This window comes from Musa acuminata, chromosome BXJ3-2 (assembly GCF_036884655.1).
Source record: "Musa acuminata AAA Group cultivar baxijiao chromosome BXJ3-2, Cavendish_Baxijiao_AAA, whole genome shotgun sequence".
NCBI lineage: Eukaryota > Viridiplantae > Streptophyta > Magnoliopsida > Zingiberales > Musaceae > Musa > Musa acuminata.
The window spans coordinates 22,383,464-22,400,147 of record NC_088350.1 but is presented as its reverse complement, the minus strand read 5'-3'; the positions used below and the strand labels follow the sequence as shown (position 1 = coordinate 22,400,147).

The 16,684-nt window shown below is 34.9% G+C and overlaps 1 protein-coding gene across 1 annotated transcript; it reads right to left on the bottom strand.

Moving 5' to 3' along the window:
* Positions 1-270: 270 nt before the first annotated feature.
* Positions 271-14,955, bottom strand: LOC135631758 (trafficking protein particle complex II-specific subunit 130 homolog). Its single transcript, XM_065139621.1, has 21 exons — positions 14,775-14,955; positions 13,467-13,696; positions 13,149-13,330; positions 12,693-12,876; positions 12,468-12,558; positions 10,991-11,151; positions 9,974-10,063; positions 9,666-9,827; positions 8,803-8,864; positions 8,521-8,611; positions 7,547-7,704; positions 7,202-7,421; positions 6,117-6,662; positions 5,549-5,761; positions 4,909-5,296; positions 4,735-4,825; positions 4,553-4,637; positions 3,538-3,727; positions 1,923-2,209; positions 782-872; positions 271-682 (listed from the first exon to the last, which is right to left on the bottom strand). Exons 1-21 carry the CDS (start codon positions 14,836-14,838, stop codon positions 507-509), a joined length of 3,762 nt encoding a protein of 1,253 aa, XP_064995693.1. The 5' UTR covers positions 14,839-14,955; the 3' UTR covers positions 271-506.
* Between the last annotated feature and the right edge of the window lie 1,729 nt (positions 14,956-16,684).

The following is a 16,684-nucleotide window of genomic DNA, read 5'->3' as shown; positions in this document are numbered from 1 at the left end:
GCCGTAAATATATGGCCCTCAAGAATCACTCTTGAAAACAAGGTTTTACCGAGCCTTGAGAACCAACATGACAACCCAGCCAAAAAAGGTCATAGGATAAGATAGAATAGATATAAAATAGTATACACGAAATTCTGAATTGATAAATTTAGTTTCCAACAGATACCACACACCAAACAAAGTACCTGTTTTTTTATCCCATCTCAATATTCCACTTCTTGACACTGAAGATAACGAGTGCAGATCGTTTAAAAAACAAAAGCACCGTGATGAAAAATGTTAAGCTGGTTTCATATTCACGCGTGATCTCAATTTTAGCAGAAAATTTACATCTAGAGGAATCATGATACAGCACAAAGGAACTCTCACAGTTGCTACATAATCTTAATATCTGAAACCTAAATTTACAAATGCAGTAGAAAGCGAGAAACCATCTGGTTGCAGGTCCACTCGAAAATTGCAATGAACGAGCTATATGTATACAAGTCACGAATTTCCTCCTACAATCATGCTGGTGTACAATATGAAGAACTTAAGGTAGGCGGCAGAACACAAACCAAGTGAGGCCCTGCTGGATTGCAGCTAATGTTTTCATCACCAAGGCCTGGCAAACCTAGGTGAGGTGGGCGAACATGACCAGATATCAGAGGCATGCACGTCACGGTGATTTCAATTCTTGAACCTGCAGTCCTTGTATACATTAACCCATTGTCTGTCTGTGATTAACAAATTGACAAGGAGGAAAGTTAGTATGAAACAAAACAGAAAGTAGACTGTGAACCTCGTGCATTGGATAATGATATGTGTCCTCGCTTCCTCCCAGCGATCATCCAGATTTCTGGGTTAGCATCAACTTCATAAAGCACCTCATCCTGTAGCATCAATGGCATTTCCAATGTGAATATATAAACTATACATACATTCTATAATAACATGAAAACTTCACAATGATTCCCCACAATGCAATTGGTGTCAGAACATGTCCCAGTTGACAGGCCAATGTAAGCTTAACATAGGTACATTTGTTTAAAATGTTGTGCTACTTGTAGTCAGGTATTACACACTATGGACTATTGTTGTACATCTATCACAGCAAGCAACAAAAATACATGAAACGAATTACTTGGTCCAAGACAAATCGGAAATTTTTTTCCAAGTGTAACTACAGAACATTGATTAACAGAATACTAATGTAAGAAACTATATCAAAACTTTGGCTTGACAAAACACATATAGTGTATAACTACAGCACAATGATTAACAAAATACTAATGTAAGAAACTATATCAAAATTTTGGCTTGACAGAAAACATATAGTGCCATCCATGGTCAGACTCCTGAGATTATTAAGTATTTATTGTTAGCTTGGAGGTTTCAAGTACCAATTGGATTGATACATACTGACCGCTATTTATTGGTTTGACTACAAATCAAAGCTGGACCATATAGCTTGATACCAATCAGTATTCTATCTTTATCATTTTGTTTTTTCAAGTTGCATAAATCACCTCTCTACTAGCAGGGTTAATATGGGGCTTCCTAGACTCCCGTATTTACAAGAGCAAGGTTTATTTACTTCATTATGAAATAATTAAACCCTCACATGTTATCAGACATCTATAGGACCTCTGAATTTGGAAATTTGCTCATTTTATGAGACTCTCAGTAGTTACATTACCTGAAACCTTCAATTTCTCAAAGATCCATGTTGCAGTATAGACCTCAGTAAGAAACCTTGTTATTCATCAAATAATTTTAACAATTGGAAAGGCATCTCACGATTAAAAGGTCCGACATTCCATTGATCAAACAAAGACCTCTTTATTGGCCCTTCAGAACCTCTAATGTGGACTTATATCCATCAGAAACTACCAAGGAGAAAATTCCTAACGTTCAAGCGTTAAATGGTTTGAAGAACTTACATTACATGAGGAAGATGGGCTGGCTTCCATATCTTTCAACCTTTCGACTCTCCACTTCATACTAACCAGTTGTCCAACTCGCAGACAATCCGAAGAAAATGGAATAAAACCAACTGCTACACATGGATCAAGTACAGGCCGTTGTAAAGCAATTGCAACCTTAAAATGCAATTTCTCATTGCTTTCAGATTTCAGTGGTGCAGGTGCATGTGCTCCATTAGTTCTATCACCAGAGATTCCATACATAATATTCAAGATACTTTGTGTTTGCAGCAGTTCTGTCTGATCTGCTAAGCAAAATAACAAGATGAGTAAATAGATCATTGAAACCTACAAGAAAAAAGCTCTGAGAGGATACACTTGTAATAAACGGCAATAGAAAGCTACAAATACATAGAGCATATCTTACAACGGGATGAAGATAATAGTTACCATCACTAGCTAACATACAGACTTCACAATATTTTGTGTATCAAGTTGACTGCTGTAAACTCCCTGTTCAGTCTAAACTGCTACATGTGAACTTCTCACTCATAGCAAAATTACAAAAATAAAAAAAAATCAATACCTTATCCTTCTTTGCAATCCATTAGTAGAAGGAGAAAATTTTTTCTATTAGAATAAGATTCTTGTTGCATTCTTAAAGGCCATTAAGAAACCCCATTAAAACAATGCTGCTTCTCTCTGTGCCATTTCTGAATAATTAGGATTTCTACTATAGTAAACTTAAAATTCAAATCATGCAACACATCGTTGATGTACATGATGCCAATATCCTGATGTATACAACAATACCTAGCCTTGCACATGTTTTCCAACATATATACACAAAAAGCACACCTAAAAGGCAAATAACATAGCATGCTTATAAGTTGGAAGCATCTCTGGTTTTTACCATTGCTAAAATTCCACAAGAAATATTATCATAAGTCTATTTGTTTTGCCTAAATGATACATTCAAGATTGCATTAAAGCATCAGATGCCCCCCAGGGGAAACTATAACTCTGAACATGGAAGCATCACCATAAAAAATATCTAATGGAGTTTGGCTCTCTTTGCCTACATCCATTATTGCAATTCATGTATGTCTACACATAAATATCAGCCATTCACAGATCCATAATGAAGGCTTAAGATTAGCTATTTATGAAGATCCAACATGGCACAAAATTTTCTCCCTTCTAACACCACAAAAAGAAGCTCATTATTCAGTGTTATATGTTTAAAGATGACAGCCCATTGAAAAAAAATTAAAATTTTTTGAACAGATTGGTAGCTGTATCACATATATTTGAATAGATATGAACACTCAAAAGGAAAATAGACATATAGGGCAAAATTAAATGTGTAAAATTGCATTAGACCATTAATGAAAAATAATACAAGGTACTATTTCTCTCTGAAGAACATAAAGGATTTTATTAATCCCAACAAATTGAGCTATAGAGATGACACATCCAGTGCACAAGCACAACATGACTGAAACAAGAAGGCAACTCACATGAATGCATGGCACCACTAGAATAAAAATAATTTATACGCATACATAAGGAAATAACAAAAGTAGAAAAATCAGGAAAAGCACCTACAAGCAAGAAAATAAATACACTTTACCTCCAAAAGGCATACTCTCTATGCAAACGCTAAACAAGATTCCTGCTGTAGAAGATGGTGAGATGACAAGTGGGAAGAAACCTGAAACAGGTCTTCCATTTGCCTTTCCAACATGGACAAATCCAGGTTGTAGATCTAACCATGCATCATGTAGGTACAAAGTAGCCTTTACTTGAGAGTGTATCATCACCTAGATGATCAGATAAATATTCAGATTAGGCAAATTTAGGCAGTGAGAATTACACCTTGAACTATTGATCAGAAAGTAAAACAATTGACATCTTTCTTTTCAGTAAGTAGTGGCAGAAGTTTTCACATACTTAGTTGAAACAAATACTCGAATTTTTCAGCAAGAACACATGTAAATAGATGACAAAACCAGACTTGCAAGAAATTCATGTTGAAAGCTACCAGATGATAACCATCGAAGTAGTTTTAGTGCTTGTTCAATAAAAAACAAAACCAAAATAACCACCAAATTAGAGATCCAGAGAACAAATTAATGCTTCAACATGAACCATCCATCTCAAGCATGTACCACAAATTGCTCTCTCCAGTGAATATAGCAACAGCCATTGACTGCCAATAAACCAAGCTCACTGGTAGTAACCAGGACGTATGAGATAACCATTATAAATTTGGAAATACCAAGATATTCAAAGACTCAAGAATCATGGAAGTTTAAGAAAATAGATGACTACTACAAGGACCTAGAGAGAGAGAGGCACAGTCAAACTGCAACAAATAAAAGTTTTAAAATGTTCTTGAAAATATGAATTATATGTGCCAGCTGGTACACATATGTCTGCACTAAGCATGAGACGGGAATGAAAAGGTAACTCCAGCTGGCACAGAGCCCATGTCAGTTGGTCCATCCATGTGAACCAATACTAGTAGATTACAAACATGAGGGTGAGCCATGAAAATAAGAGTTTTGACAGTCTTAAAGATGAGAATAATGACACTATTAATTCAGAAGCTCAGCAACAATGCAATTAAATTTAAGTAGTCATACCTGCAAAAGTAAAGTGCCATCATTGCATTTATCGGAAACACGTGTGGTAACATGGAATGGGTCAGTGAAATGCACAGCAATGGTCCTATTTAAGATCAATAATGTATTAGGATGCCAAAGTGTAGCAGAGAAAGATTGACATCTTATATACAATGATGAGAAAAGAAAAGAATAGAAGTTGCCTTTCAAATATTTGATTGCGGAAAGCTCCAAATTCGAGTTTCAAAGCAATTGTTCTCATGCCATCAACGACACTCTGTCTCTGAGGACAATCTGAATATAAAGTTTATTCATAAACATTAAATCTAGTCAGGTTTCCATATTATCATTATATCTATGAGAAATGACTATCAAACCTGCTGATGCTCCTACAGCCATCCTGTCATCAATAGCACGAACCGGAAACCATAACACAGTAGTTATATCACTGGCCCAATCCGGCAGTGCTATTTTACCATTTTCAAGCACAAATTGTTTAAATTCAACAGTAGAAATAGCATTCTCCCTTGTAATGTCTAATTCATCTGCATGAACTTTATCCTCCATTGGCTTTACATGGTCGTCAATCTCAATCATATGAGATTCGTCAATCATCAAGCCAGGACCAGTATCTATACTTAAGAGAGCACCTTTAAGCGAGTACTTTATTGGTTTTACAATTAATCCAAGCCATTGAATTTCATTCATTAACAAAGCTGATGATACTGCAGCAGCAATATCGACTAAAGGTCTTGGCTTGAGCACCTGATGAAGAAGAAAGAAGTCACATAAGTAGAAGAATAATATGATATATATTCTGCTGCTACACATACTTGCAAAATCTAAGGCCAATTAGACCCTCTTTTAACCTTTTTTTATGCATAAAATCTCAAAACACTGGTCCCAAACAATACCACAATTCATGGAGATTATCAAGTATCTAAGAAAACAAAATCTACCATAGACATATATGGAGGTAATGGAATTATTTAACAATTTTAGCAACCAAAACTTTACCTTCAGTACAGGTCTGGTTGGTTTCTCATAACTCATAAAATCATCACTATCAAGGGGTCCACCTTTGGAAAAGCTATGGGATCTAAATCCCAAATTGCCAATCTGTCCTGTAAGAACTCCCAGGACATAGGATCCTGGCTTTTGTGGAGGAACATCAAGAGTGATGACATTTCGACCTGGTTTTAATATGTGGGCATCTGAGCTGTTTATTGTCTACAAAATAAAAAATATATAATAAAAAGATTATTATGTTGCGCATCTGAGATTTTTATTGTCCACATACAAAAACAAATCAACAAAACCCTAAACACCATCAAATAAACAACAAAATACATAGTATTGACAAATCTAATGTCTTTTAAACAAAATTCTACTGACATTCATCATTTACTCCCTTAAAAGAACACATATAATCAAAGTCCAATTATGCACATGACTAACTCTCAACAGATTGCTAATAGATTGTTAAACAAACCAATCCAGAAATTATTAAATCTTTTGCTATCAAGTTTAACAGCAAATTATCTATGACACAGAAGAATTATTGACTCAGCTCTAGTAAGCAAACCTTGACACCTTCGTCTGCATTAAAAGTTGCCATCAGTGTCAAACTAAGAGACTCCAAAGTGATCTCATCAGGAAAGCCATTCCACACACTTACTGACAGTGTACCAGGGTCCCCATCACATAACTCAAGTGGTGGACCAGGATTGCCAGAAAATGTGATCAGCGATGAAACATCAAGGGGTACTGGGTGTTTCATCTCGCTATGAGCAAGATGTACAACCTCTGACTGGAAAGCTTGTCGTTCCTTAGTCAAGAATAAACCATTCTCTAGAGATAACAACCGAACACAAGATGACAAATAGCCAGCTTCATCATTAAGAATTTTCTGACATTCTGCAAGGTTGGGAAGAACTTCAGCCAAGAGGTCTTGCCATCCTTCCCCAGCATAGAGAGCACAAACCTTCTCATAGGACTTTGCAGCCAAATCATAATTTCCATTCTTAAAGCATAAAGCTGCAATCTCTCCATCAAGAACAACACCATGCCTCTTCCACCATGAATGGTGGTAATTATCAGCAGCTCCTTTTGTTAGTTCCATATATTTTTTCTGTCGAGAGCAAAATAAATATAAATACATAAGCGAAGCACATTATACTACAAGTTATTAAACCAAATATACATGCAGTTTATCATAGAAAAGCTAATGAGATAGAGATATGGGGAACAATTACACTTCAAGACAAACTATAACAAGAAATCCAAATCCCCAAATGAGCTTAGATCCAAGATCATATATGTTTGACAAAGATAACTTGGAAGGATAAATTAATAAGAATTTGATTCATCTCTCTAGTAATCAGATGAACCAAATTGTAGACAAGAATAATAAGAACCAAGGTGAAGAGACGAATTTAAATCATGCAGTAACTCACTTTTTAAAACGTTGCATGAACTGCATTAGGTGCAGCATTCCAAAGAAAAAAAGGCTACTGATTGGTTGGGTATTCTAAATATTATCAGGAGCAGAAAATGATGGGATTTATCTTTTGATGTAGTAAGAGAAGAAAATGCAACTTGGATTAGAAAACCAATATTCAGTTGAGAAGAATGTGATTTTCATTAGTGAACAATGTAAATAACACTAACCTCAAATTCCTCCAAAGAAGACAATGATTTCAACAAATCAGGATCGGTAATTGTCCGCTTGAGTGCATGCTCTGCTGCAACATGGATTTCTGATAATCTCATAGGGCGATCAAGTGATACAGAGCTCTCAAAATTTACTGGACCAGAGTAGGTTCGTGGCATAGGGCTTGCATAAATCTTACTTGGTGGACTGAATCTTTGATATCCATCTAGACCTGAACTGCCCACATAAGAAATGCAAATAGAATAAGAACCAAAGTTTTGTTCCTTTAAATGGATAAACGTTGGTGACAAAGCCATTTTTGCCACTTATATATATTCCTGGTCTGGTTTTAAAATCATTACCCATCAGTTGGACGGACATCAAGTAACTCAGATGCATTTCCAACAGAAAGGGAAGCCCTTCGTCGATTAGCTTCTCGTAGAAGTGATGAAGGCTCTAGTGGCAATGGTTTTCTCTGAATATTGAAGTGCTTCATTCTAGGATTTGCTTGAAGAATCATCTGCCCACATAAACAAAAGCTTAAAACTAAACAACAGTACAGCATTGCAAATAGATATAAATTCACAGATGATATAACTAGATCAAGGCCTAGTGATCTATCAAAATAAGGGTCTTTATATCTGAATTTGTTACTCTATGTGGGTGGAACAAAACAGAGTCTTTATATCTATAAAATAGATTGTTTTTCCTGGTACCCAAATATTCTGATACATAAAGCACTAACCTTACAACTGTCTTAGTTTTAATCTAAGGGGAAAATGAGGACCACACAATACTGTGATACTTTTGTCCACTTTATTCATCATGTTAGATAATTCTTAATCAAAATTTCCATTCTGCTAAACAATGGAACCAAAGTTTCTAGAACTTTAATTTTGGAAAACTTCTAGTCTATCCATCTCAAGTATACCTTTACTTCTTCTCTTGTGTTGCTAAAATGCTATCAGCAAACAAAATACAGCAAAAGAAAATTAACCTAAATATTCTGAGTAAGTTTGTTCATTATAAATACAAAAAATATAAGGACTTAATTTTTTTATGCAAACATATAATAATACAAAAAAATTACTATCCTAATACTCCTGTTGTCCTTGATCGCATCAATATACTGTTTATCTTAAACAGATCATATTATATCTCTAGGAACTTTGTGAGCTTTGTCAAAACAATGTATATATTATTTCTTTTTCAAGATAAATAACTAGATTTAGAAAATATTCAGGTCAACAAGACAACTAACTTATCATTAATACATAAATCCAAGTCATGGCATTCAGAAACATGATAACAAAGCGAAAGGAAAAGAAAAACTTACCTTCTCCTTCGCAAGCACTTCAGCCGAAGCATCTGCTGGGACAGATGGCCAAACAGCTGGCTTGGGCCAAGGCAACATGCTTAAAGAGGCACTGTTCAAAAAAAATCAAGATAAAAAGATTATGATATGCAGAAGAATAAAAATAATTTTAAAAAGAAAGTGTACAATCAAATTAGAACTATAGCTGCATTAAATAAGGCAAAGAAAGAATATAATCAAACTAAACTTATAGATGCATTATAATAAGACCAAAACCAAATCAGGTGTTGTCGACCACTGTACCTGTTTACAGAACTTTTTTCAATTTCAACTCCATACCCAATCATATATGCGAGCCTCATAAACTGACACATACAACAATGTTTTAGTATAATATGGTTTCAGTTGCAGCAACAGTAATATTCCAGAAAATATCCTGACAGAAGAAGAATATGGCAATGTTCACACATATACTTTGGATATAATATAAATCAGGAATCAAGAGAACATAAATTTTACTTTGAAAAATACAGGGCTGAGCAAGCAAGGTCCATTCATCAGGAACTGTGGTCTCAGTGTACATATGCAACATCCATTCATTTGCTCAACTTCAGACCTCTAGAAAAGCTAACTCTAATTGAAATGCTTGAGGGAAAACGATGCCCTTATTTTTAATCTAAGATGATATAGTGAACATTTGTCTTGCAAGATTATCAGATAAAAAAAATATACATATTGACCGTGTAAACATTATGCAATTAAAAGGCATTAAGACAACTGTATTTGCTTATACCTTCAATTTGAGCAAATAGCTAGTTTAACATGCTGCTAACTGGACCTAAGATATGTCATCCCTAAAAACTTAATGTTGCCACAGCTAATTCTCTATCACTTGATTAAACTTAGGGTGAAGTACAGGCTGGAGTCAAGCCAACTTATGCATAAATCCATGCAAACCTTGTTAGAATAAGCTGATTCTTCAAAAGGAAAAAAAATAGCAATTTCAAGGAGCGGGAGAACCATCAGCCAACATTTGCCTCAAAGAAGCCCAAAAGAATTTTTTCCCCTTAAATGTCAATTTCTAGGAATAGGCAAATTAAGGCAGTGACAAACTTTAAGAAAATAAACACTTGTTAAGCAAATAAGTTATATGAATCAAACTCTACCTTAACTCGGCAAAGCGAATAAAGATCGCCCTGGAAACGGCAGAATTCCTTTTCAATATCGGGTGCTGCCAGTTCACCATCATAAATAGATGAAATTGAACTAATAATAGCTAAGCAAGCAGTTATCACCCACACCTCCCTCAAACAAAATGGTAGAAATTTCTGAAAGAGTAGAAAACAAACAGATGTTATGTGTAAACCTTTCACAAGATGTGGCATATTGAATAAGTTTAATTAATTGCTGAAATTCCACAAATACTTCAAAAGTCACATAAAGGCAGATAATACAACAGGGTTGAACCACATACTTCATGCAAGGCCAATGTCTTTGAGAAGCTGATAATAAATGAATAGCCCCTCGCGACAACCTCTACTGGACGGCCTAATTTAAATAGTAGCTGCAAGATTAAAAAAGAGGCCAAACCCCAGACTAAGTACAGGAATGGCTTGTTATAGACTAAACAAAACATAGAAAGAATGGCCTCAAATTCAAATACGCCAAAATAACTTTGAAAATGCATTAAGTACATAAATGCATTGGATGGCATATAAAAGGATTCTAAAGATGACTTACGAACTACAAAAAAATTATCATGCTAACTTTTGATTTTGATGATATATTGACAAAAGATCAGCTAAATTATATTAAACAGTTTAATAATGTGACGATATAACTCCCAATCAAAGTCTGTCATGCCGAAGCATACCGCCCGTACCAGGCGGTATGTACCGGTCCGACAGGTTACTGGTATGCGGATCGCCCCGATACCGCTACAGTGCTACAGTACTATACTGTAGTACTACTACAGTATAAAAAGTAAAAAATTGTTCGGTACACCAGGGTGTACCGCTCGGTATGCCCTGATGTACCGTCCGGTATACCAGTACCATACCGTACCGAGCCCGGGTCGAAACGCCGGTATGGTACGGTACAGCGAACCTTGCTCCCAATCACACAAAAGAGTATTAGAACATATTAGAGAAATCAAGATGCCACCTAATCCACCCAGAATATCATATGACAACTATAAAGCAGCAAAACAATACAGTGAGTCAAAAGCCAAAAAAACCTCAGTTTGTGAAAGTTGGTACAGTAAATAAAGGTTGTCAACTTAAATTTTGCCTGAATATGAATTAATTAATAAGCTTTAGTTTGACAATATTGAAAGTTATATGATGCTACAAATATCATAGCTGTAAAGAATGACCTTGGTTATGCTCAACTGATTATTATAGTATAGTTTCAAAATTATCTTTCAACTCAATTCACAGCACATATTCAGATCAAGATACAAAATATAAGAAGCTATATACAATGGACAAACCTTCAATTGGCATGCAAATAGGTATTGTCTGAATTCAAATTCTCGGAATGAATCATCCTGGACAATTTGTGATAGTGGTTTGAATTCAGGCTTCAAGAGAGCAGCCTGATCATCACCCTGTTCTAGTCCTCCAAAATCCCTCTGTTTTCCAGGAGCATTAACTGCATGTGTAACAAGTTACAGAATGAGTCAATTTATCCCCTTTGTGTGATGATCACACAAGCAAATTAAATCTTGGACTTTCCTACACACAAATACTAGAGAAAACATTAGTATGAACTATGAACTGTTCAATAGTGTTAAAATTTTGCAACGAAAATAAACAGTATATTACTACTAGCTACGGAAAAAATGATTGTCAATAAAGCATGTCTTTTATCTTTACAATTCACAAAAAAGGCACAAGCACCACATAGAAGTTCTTTTGCAATGAATCATAATAAAAAAAAACCTGAGCGGAATGGGGCAGAAAAACACCACAGTATTAGACTGTCTACTTGACATGACCACTACTATAGACAATATTTTATTTTTTATGACTAATGGTTTTTTAATATATTTCAGACCTGGATACAACAACATAAATCCAATTTTAAAATAATAGTACAATATTTCTGCACAATGCAGCTCCTTGAATTTATCTAGAAATTTTTTATTTGTTAAGTAAATCATTTGATCTATAAAGATCAAACAAGCAGCTAGTTTATAATAAAAAATTCACTTGAGACTGGGATTCATCATCCATTGCACTGTGAGACACATGTCTTCTATAAATATTGCTTAACTGTAACAAAATTTTAAAAGAAGAAATGCATCATAGCTATTGCTAGAAATAAGAATATATAATAGAACGTTAAACTCTATCACACGGGTGTTGTTCAGGCATACAAGATAGTGGTCTGCCATACCGAAGCATACCGTCCGTACCAGGCAGTACATACCGGTCCGACAGGTTACCAGTACGCGGACCGTCCGGTACCGCTACAATACTACAGTACTATACTGTAGCACTGCTACAGTATGAAAAAAAGTAAAAAATGGTTTGGTACACCAGGGTGTACCGCTCGGTATGCCCTGATGTACCACCCGGTACACCGGTACCATACCGTACCATACTGAGCCCGGGTCGAAACGTCGGTACAGTACGGCACAGCGAACCTTGCAAGATACAACCTGATGTAATGCACAAATATTTGTAATACAATATTAAACAATCAACAAACACATGCATACATAGATAAACATGAAAAACACATAAAAAATGCACGTGTATTCATGTGCATGCACAAATATCCATTCAGACATAAAAGTTAATGCACACACATATTTGTGATTTGCCACTTTCCATTGCATTTTTATGTATTTGATGATTCCTTCACAATTTTCAAATAGAAAACCTTTACTATACAAAGATTAATCTTAAAATTATTAGAGAAATGTTCTACAATTCTGCAAAGAAAAGGAAAATTATATTAACCTGTTTCCGTATAGCAAAGTTCAAGTTCATCATATTCACGTAATGAATCTTCATGAAGATGAGCCATCTCAAACATGAAAGCCAAACTCTCCTGAAAGGAGAAAAAGAGTGCTAAATCCAGTGAAGGATTGCAAGAATTACATGTTTGGGCAAAAACCATAGTAAAATTTTAGTTATTCCTTATTGACCTAGATAGCACCAGCATATGTGACTGGAAGAAGGTACCTTCAATATAAAGAAATTACAGAAGTTCCACACTGGCATTAAACGTTGCTCACTCATCTTCCTTATTTCCTCTTCATAAAACTGAACACGCCTATCCAATGTATTTCTGATAGATTCCACTATCTTGGAGTCAAAGTCTTCCCAAAAACTTGCATCTGCTCCATTTAAGTCTAACTTGCAGCATCTGAGGAAAACATTGAAAATCCCACCAAGATATAACATATCCAAATACCAAAAATGTTCTTGTATTAAATTCCAAACGATAAAGAGAACTAAAACTCATTCTGTTCACACTTCATATAAATATGAAGCTGTATCACTAATTCTAATTAACTGCAAAGACATCTAATCACAAATCAACCACAGCCATGAAACTTAACCTACCATATTGAAGAAAGGGTTATGTAAAATCAATGTATGAATAATATATACGAATAATGAAAATATACTATATACCTCTCCCTCTTTTTGGAGCTAAAATCAACCTCCAGTCTAGCATAAACCTTCTTTGCCATCTTAGTTGCTTGGTCATTGCTGGGATGAGCCTTTGACACATATATAATGAACCATTCTCGCTCCTCATTTTGCACAATTAATTTCAGCCTTGGTTTTAAGATTGTCTTAAATTCATCAAGATCCTGATAGAAGATTGGGACCGTAACAATAAGGAAGTAGTGGCAATCACAACAAACATAAACTTAATCCATGACTAAGAGCATTTTACAAATTGACAAAATAATACAGTGGTGCAATGTTTTGCACCAGAACAAATACCTCACAACTAACAAGGACAACTGTTGCATATGGTTCGCGAAACCAAAATAGGTACTGCTCTTGGGGAAAACGACTACGTAATCTTGCATCCGTGGTTAATATGAACTCAGCAGGAAGATTCTCCACATATACAGGATTCCTTGTCTTGTTATTTAAACAAGCCTTCTTCAATGGTAAACGTGCTTCAAAACCTTCTTTTACACTAGGCCACAAGTCACTTACATCTTCAACTGAACAGAAAAAGACAATAATTAATAATTAGTGGGAGAACATAGAAAAACAAAAGTATAAAAGTACGACACCTTTTGAGAATCCATAATACAAAACACAATGATATAATCATTCCTAATACCAAGAGAAGTTTGTCACTTTCCCAGTGATCTAATAATACAGAATCCAGAAAATTTCAGCTCAAGACATCTCTAGTCTTGCCAGACAAGTTAATACTTGGAAAAGAAAACTGAGACAAAATATTATAATAAATAAAGCACTTCTGCATCATTTACAACACAGCCACCACTCCTAAAGTAAATCTCAGAGTGTTTATACAAATACAGCCATATGATTAAGTGGAAAACTTGAGAAAATAAAAAAATCACAGATCTCCGATCACCTAGAAATATAATATTTGATTAAAATGTGATAGAAACACAGAAGACGAATTAGGGCTACAAAGTAGTATACATTTTGTTGCAACGGGAATGAGAAAAAAAGAAACGTTTGTGGTGAGAAATCTGCTTTTACACTGTTTACTAGTTACTTTACATCGTTGACATATAATTTTATTTAATGAATTATAAATATTATTGATAAGAAAAATAGACAGAAAGCTTCTTTTTTTTTTTTTTGTTTCATTGCAGTAGTAATTTATAAGCTTCAGTATCCCAGATGCCGATCTCATTTTTCCGCAAACAAGCTTCGACCATAATTTTCTCCCCATTTACTAACAAAACTAACGGCACGAACCCAATGCATCTGCGGAGGGAGAATTCACAGCTCGTATTGGTACCACCAACTGAGGACACAGGAAAAAGAATGCAGTCCAACCACTGGAAGCCCTAACTACTGAAACCTTGGTCACTGACTATATGATCACGAGACGATAAATGCAAATTCCGCAAATGAAGTCACAGATTGAGTGGCGGATACCGCCTATGACAACAAAGATCATGCGGCACTCCAGATTTGCCAGGCATCGAGCAGGATCGTAAGAATATTTCCCCAGCCAATCAAGAAAAGAACCGACAGGCGCAGATCAGAACAGATCTAGGGTTTTCTTGACTTGGGATCAGAATTTAGAGGGGGTACCTGAAACGACGAGGCGATCGCTGGAGCTCTTGATGGCCTGGAACTGGGCGAGGTAATTCGCCATGGCGGCGATCACCGGGCTCGCATCCGGCGGAGGCGGTCGGGGCAGCGAGATCGCCGCGGAAGCCGCAACAGCGATCTCGGAAGCGAAGGAGGATCAAGGCCGATGTGAAACGTTTCCTATAGACGAATGCCCATTTATAAGAGGGACAGAGAGGTGAACTCGAGTCTATCGACTCCGAGACTAGATCTAGTAACACACAGCGGCGGGTAAATAAAATTAATGTCAAATATTGTACAAAAATATTCATCAAGAAAATAATATAAAGATAAAAAAAGAGAGGATAATTTACTCCAAAAAAATTTCATTAATAAAATTTTCCCAGATGACTCCGCTATGTTTTTTTTTTTCCAGGGCACTCCTTTTATTAAAAATATCCTTTTGATAATCGATCAATCTGATTTAAACCCGATCGACTCAAGTGCTAGTTGAGCTAGGTCTCGATCCAAATCGATTGGATTTTGGTTGAATCCTTCGAAGCGGATTCAGGTCGAATTCTAAACAAGTCAGGTTAAGTTTAAATTAAAATACAAGGGATGCGAACGAACGAGATTACATTGAACGAGTGTAAGCCATTTTGTAAGTGATGACGACGAACGATGGTCCTCTCATTTCCTCTTTTCTTTGGTGGCAAACATTGATGACATCCTCTCCTTTCTTGCGATGAAATCCTCCCCTCTCTTACACCGTTGACCAGTGTAACTTGTGCTCTTATTTGTGATGACATCCTCTAGTGACCTTTGCTCTTCGATTGTAAACATGTGATCCTTTCGTTGGAGATATCATATCACCGATAGCAAAAGTAAGATATTGAAAAGAACTCAAATTTTTGATAGGGTTGCTAATGTTCATCAAAACTATATAAGATTGAGAAATTAAATTATTTCAACTTTTGAAACTATTTAAATTATTTTATTTTACTTGTTGACATCACTATAAAAAGGCTAAAACATTGTTATATATCATGTTCTACAATTTAAAATAATTGATACCCAACTAAGCGTCTAATACTTTTAGAAATATTCGATAAACAGTAATTTAGGGACCTTCACAAATAACATGATAAACATCAAAAAATTAATGAGGGATTTGACCACTTATTAACTCTAAAATAATAAAAAATATAAAAATTAATACAAAACATATTACAAGATGATATTATAGTTTTAGATAAGTTTGAATAGGTTTGAGGATAACTGAAGATATTTAAACTTGAGTTATATTTAAGTCGCATTGGATCATAGATTTAATATGAAAAATTTATATTTCACCAATTAATGACCTAAAAAATAAAAAAATAGAAAAACTAATACAATACTATTAGAAAGATATTATTATCATTTATGAGAAGTTTGAATAAATTTATGGATATCAGAGATATTTATAATTGAGTTATATAAGTTACACTAAGGTCACACTGGATCACATATTTAATATAGGATCCTCTAATTAATGGAGTAGTTTAAGTAGATTTGAAGATACTTAGAAATATTTATACTCAAGTTACACTCAGGTTATACTCAAGATATACTATATCACATATTCAATGTATGAATCCCCTATTTCATCAATTAATGACTTAAGAATTAAAAAATATATATAGTGACACTAAACATGTTAAGATAATGTTATAATAGTTTCTAAGAAATTAGGATAGTTTTGAAAATATTTTTTTATTTATACTAGGGTAAAACCGTCATTGTACTTGAGTTATTCTCACTTGATTTTAGTTCATTTAGTTAGACATATTACTTGAGTGGAATATAAGGGTGTTGAACTCTCTAATATGTTTTGTGACATATGTATGTTTGAATTTATCTGTTTTTTTAATTCATAAACTTTAGATATA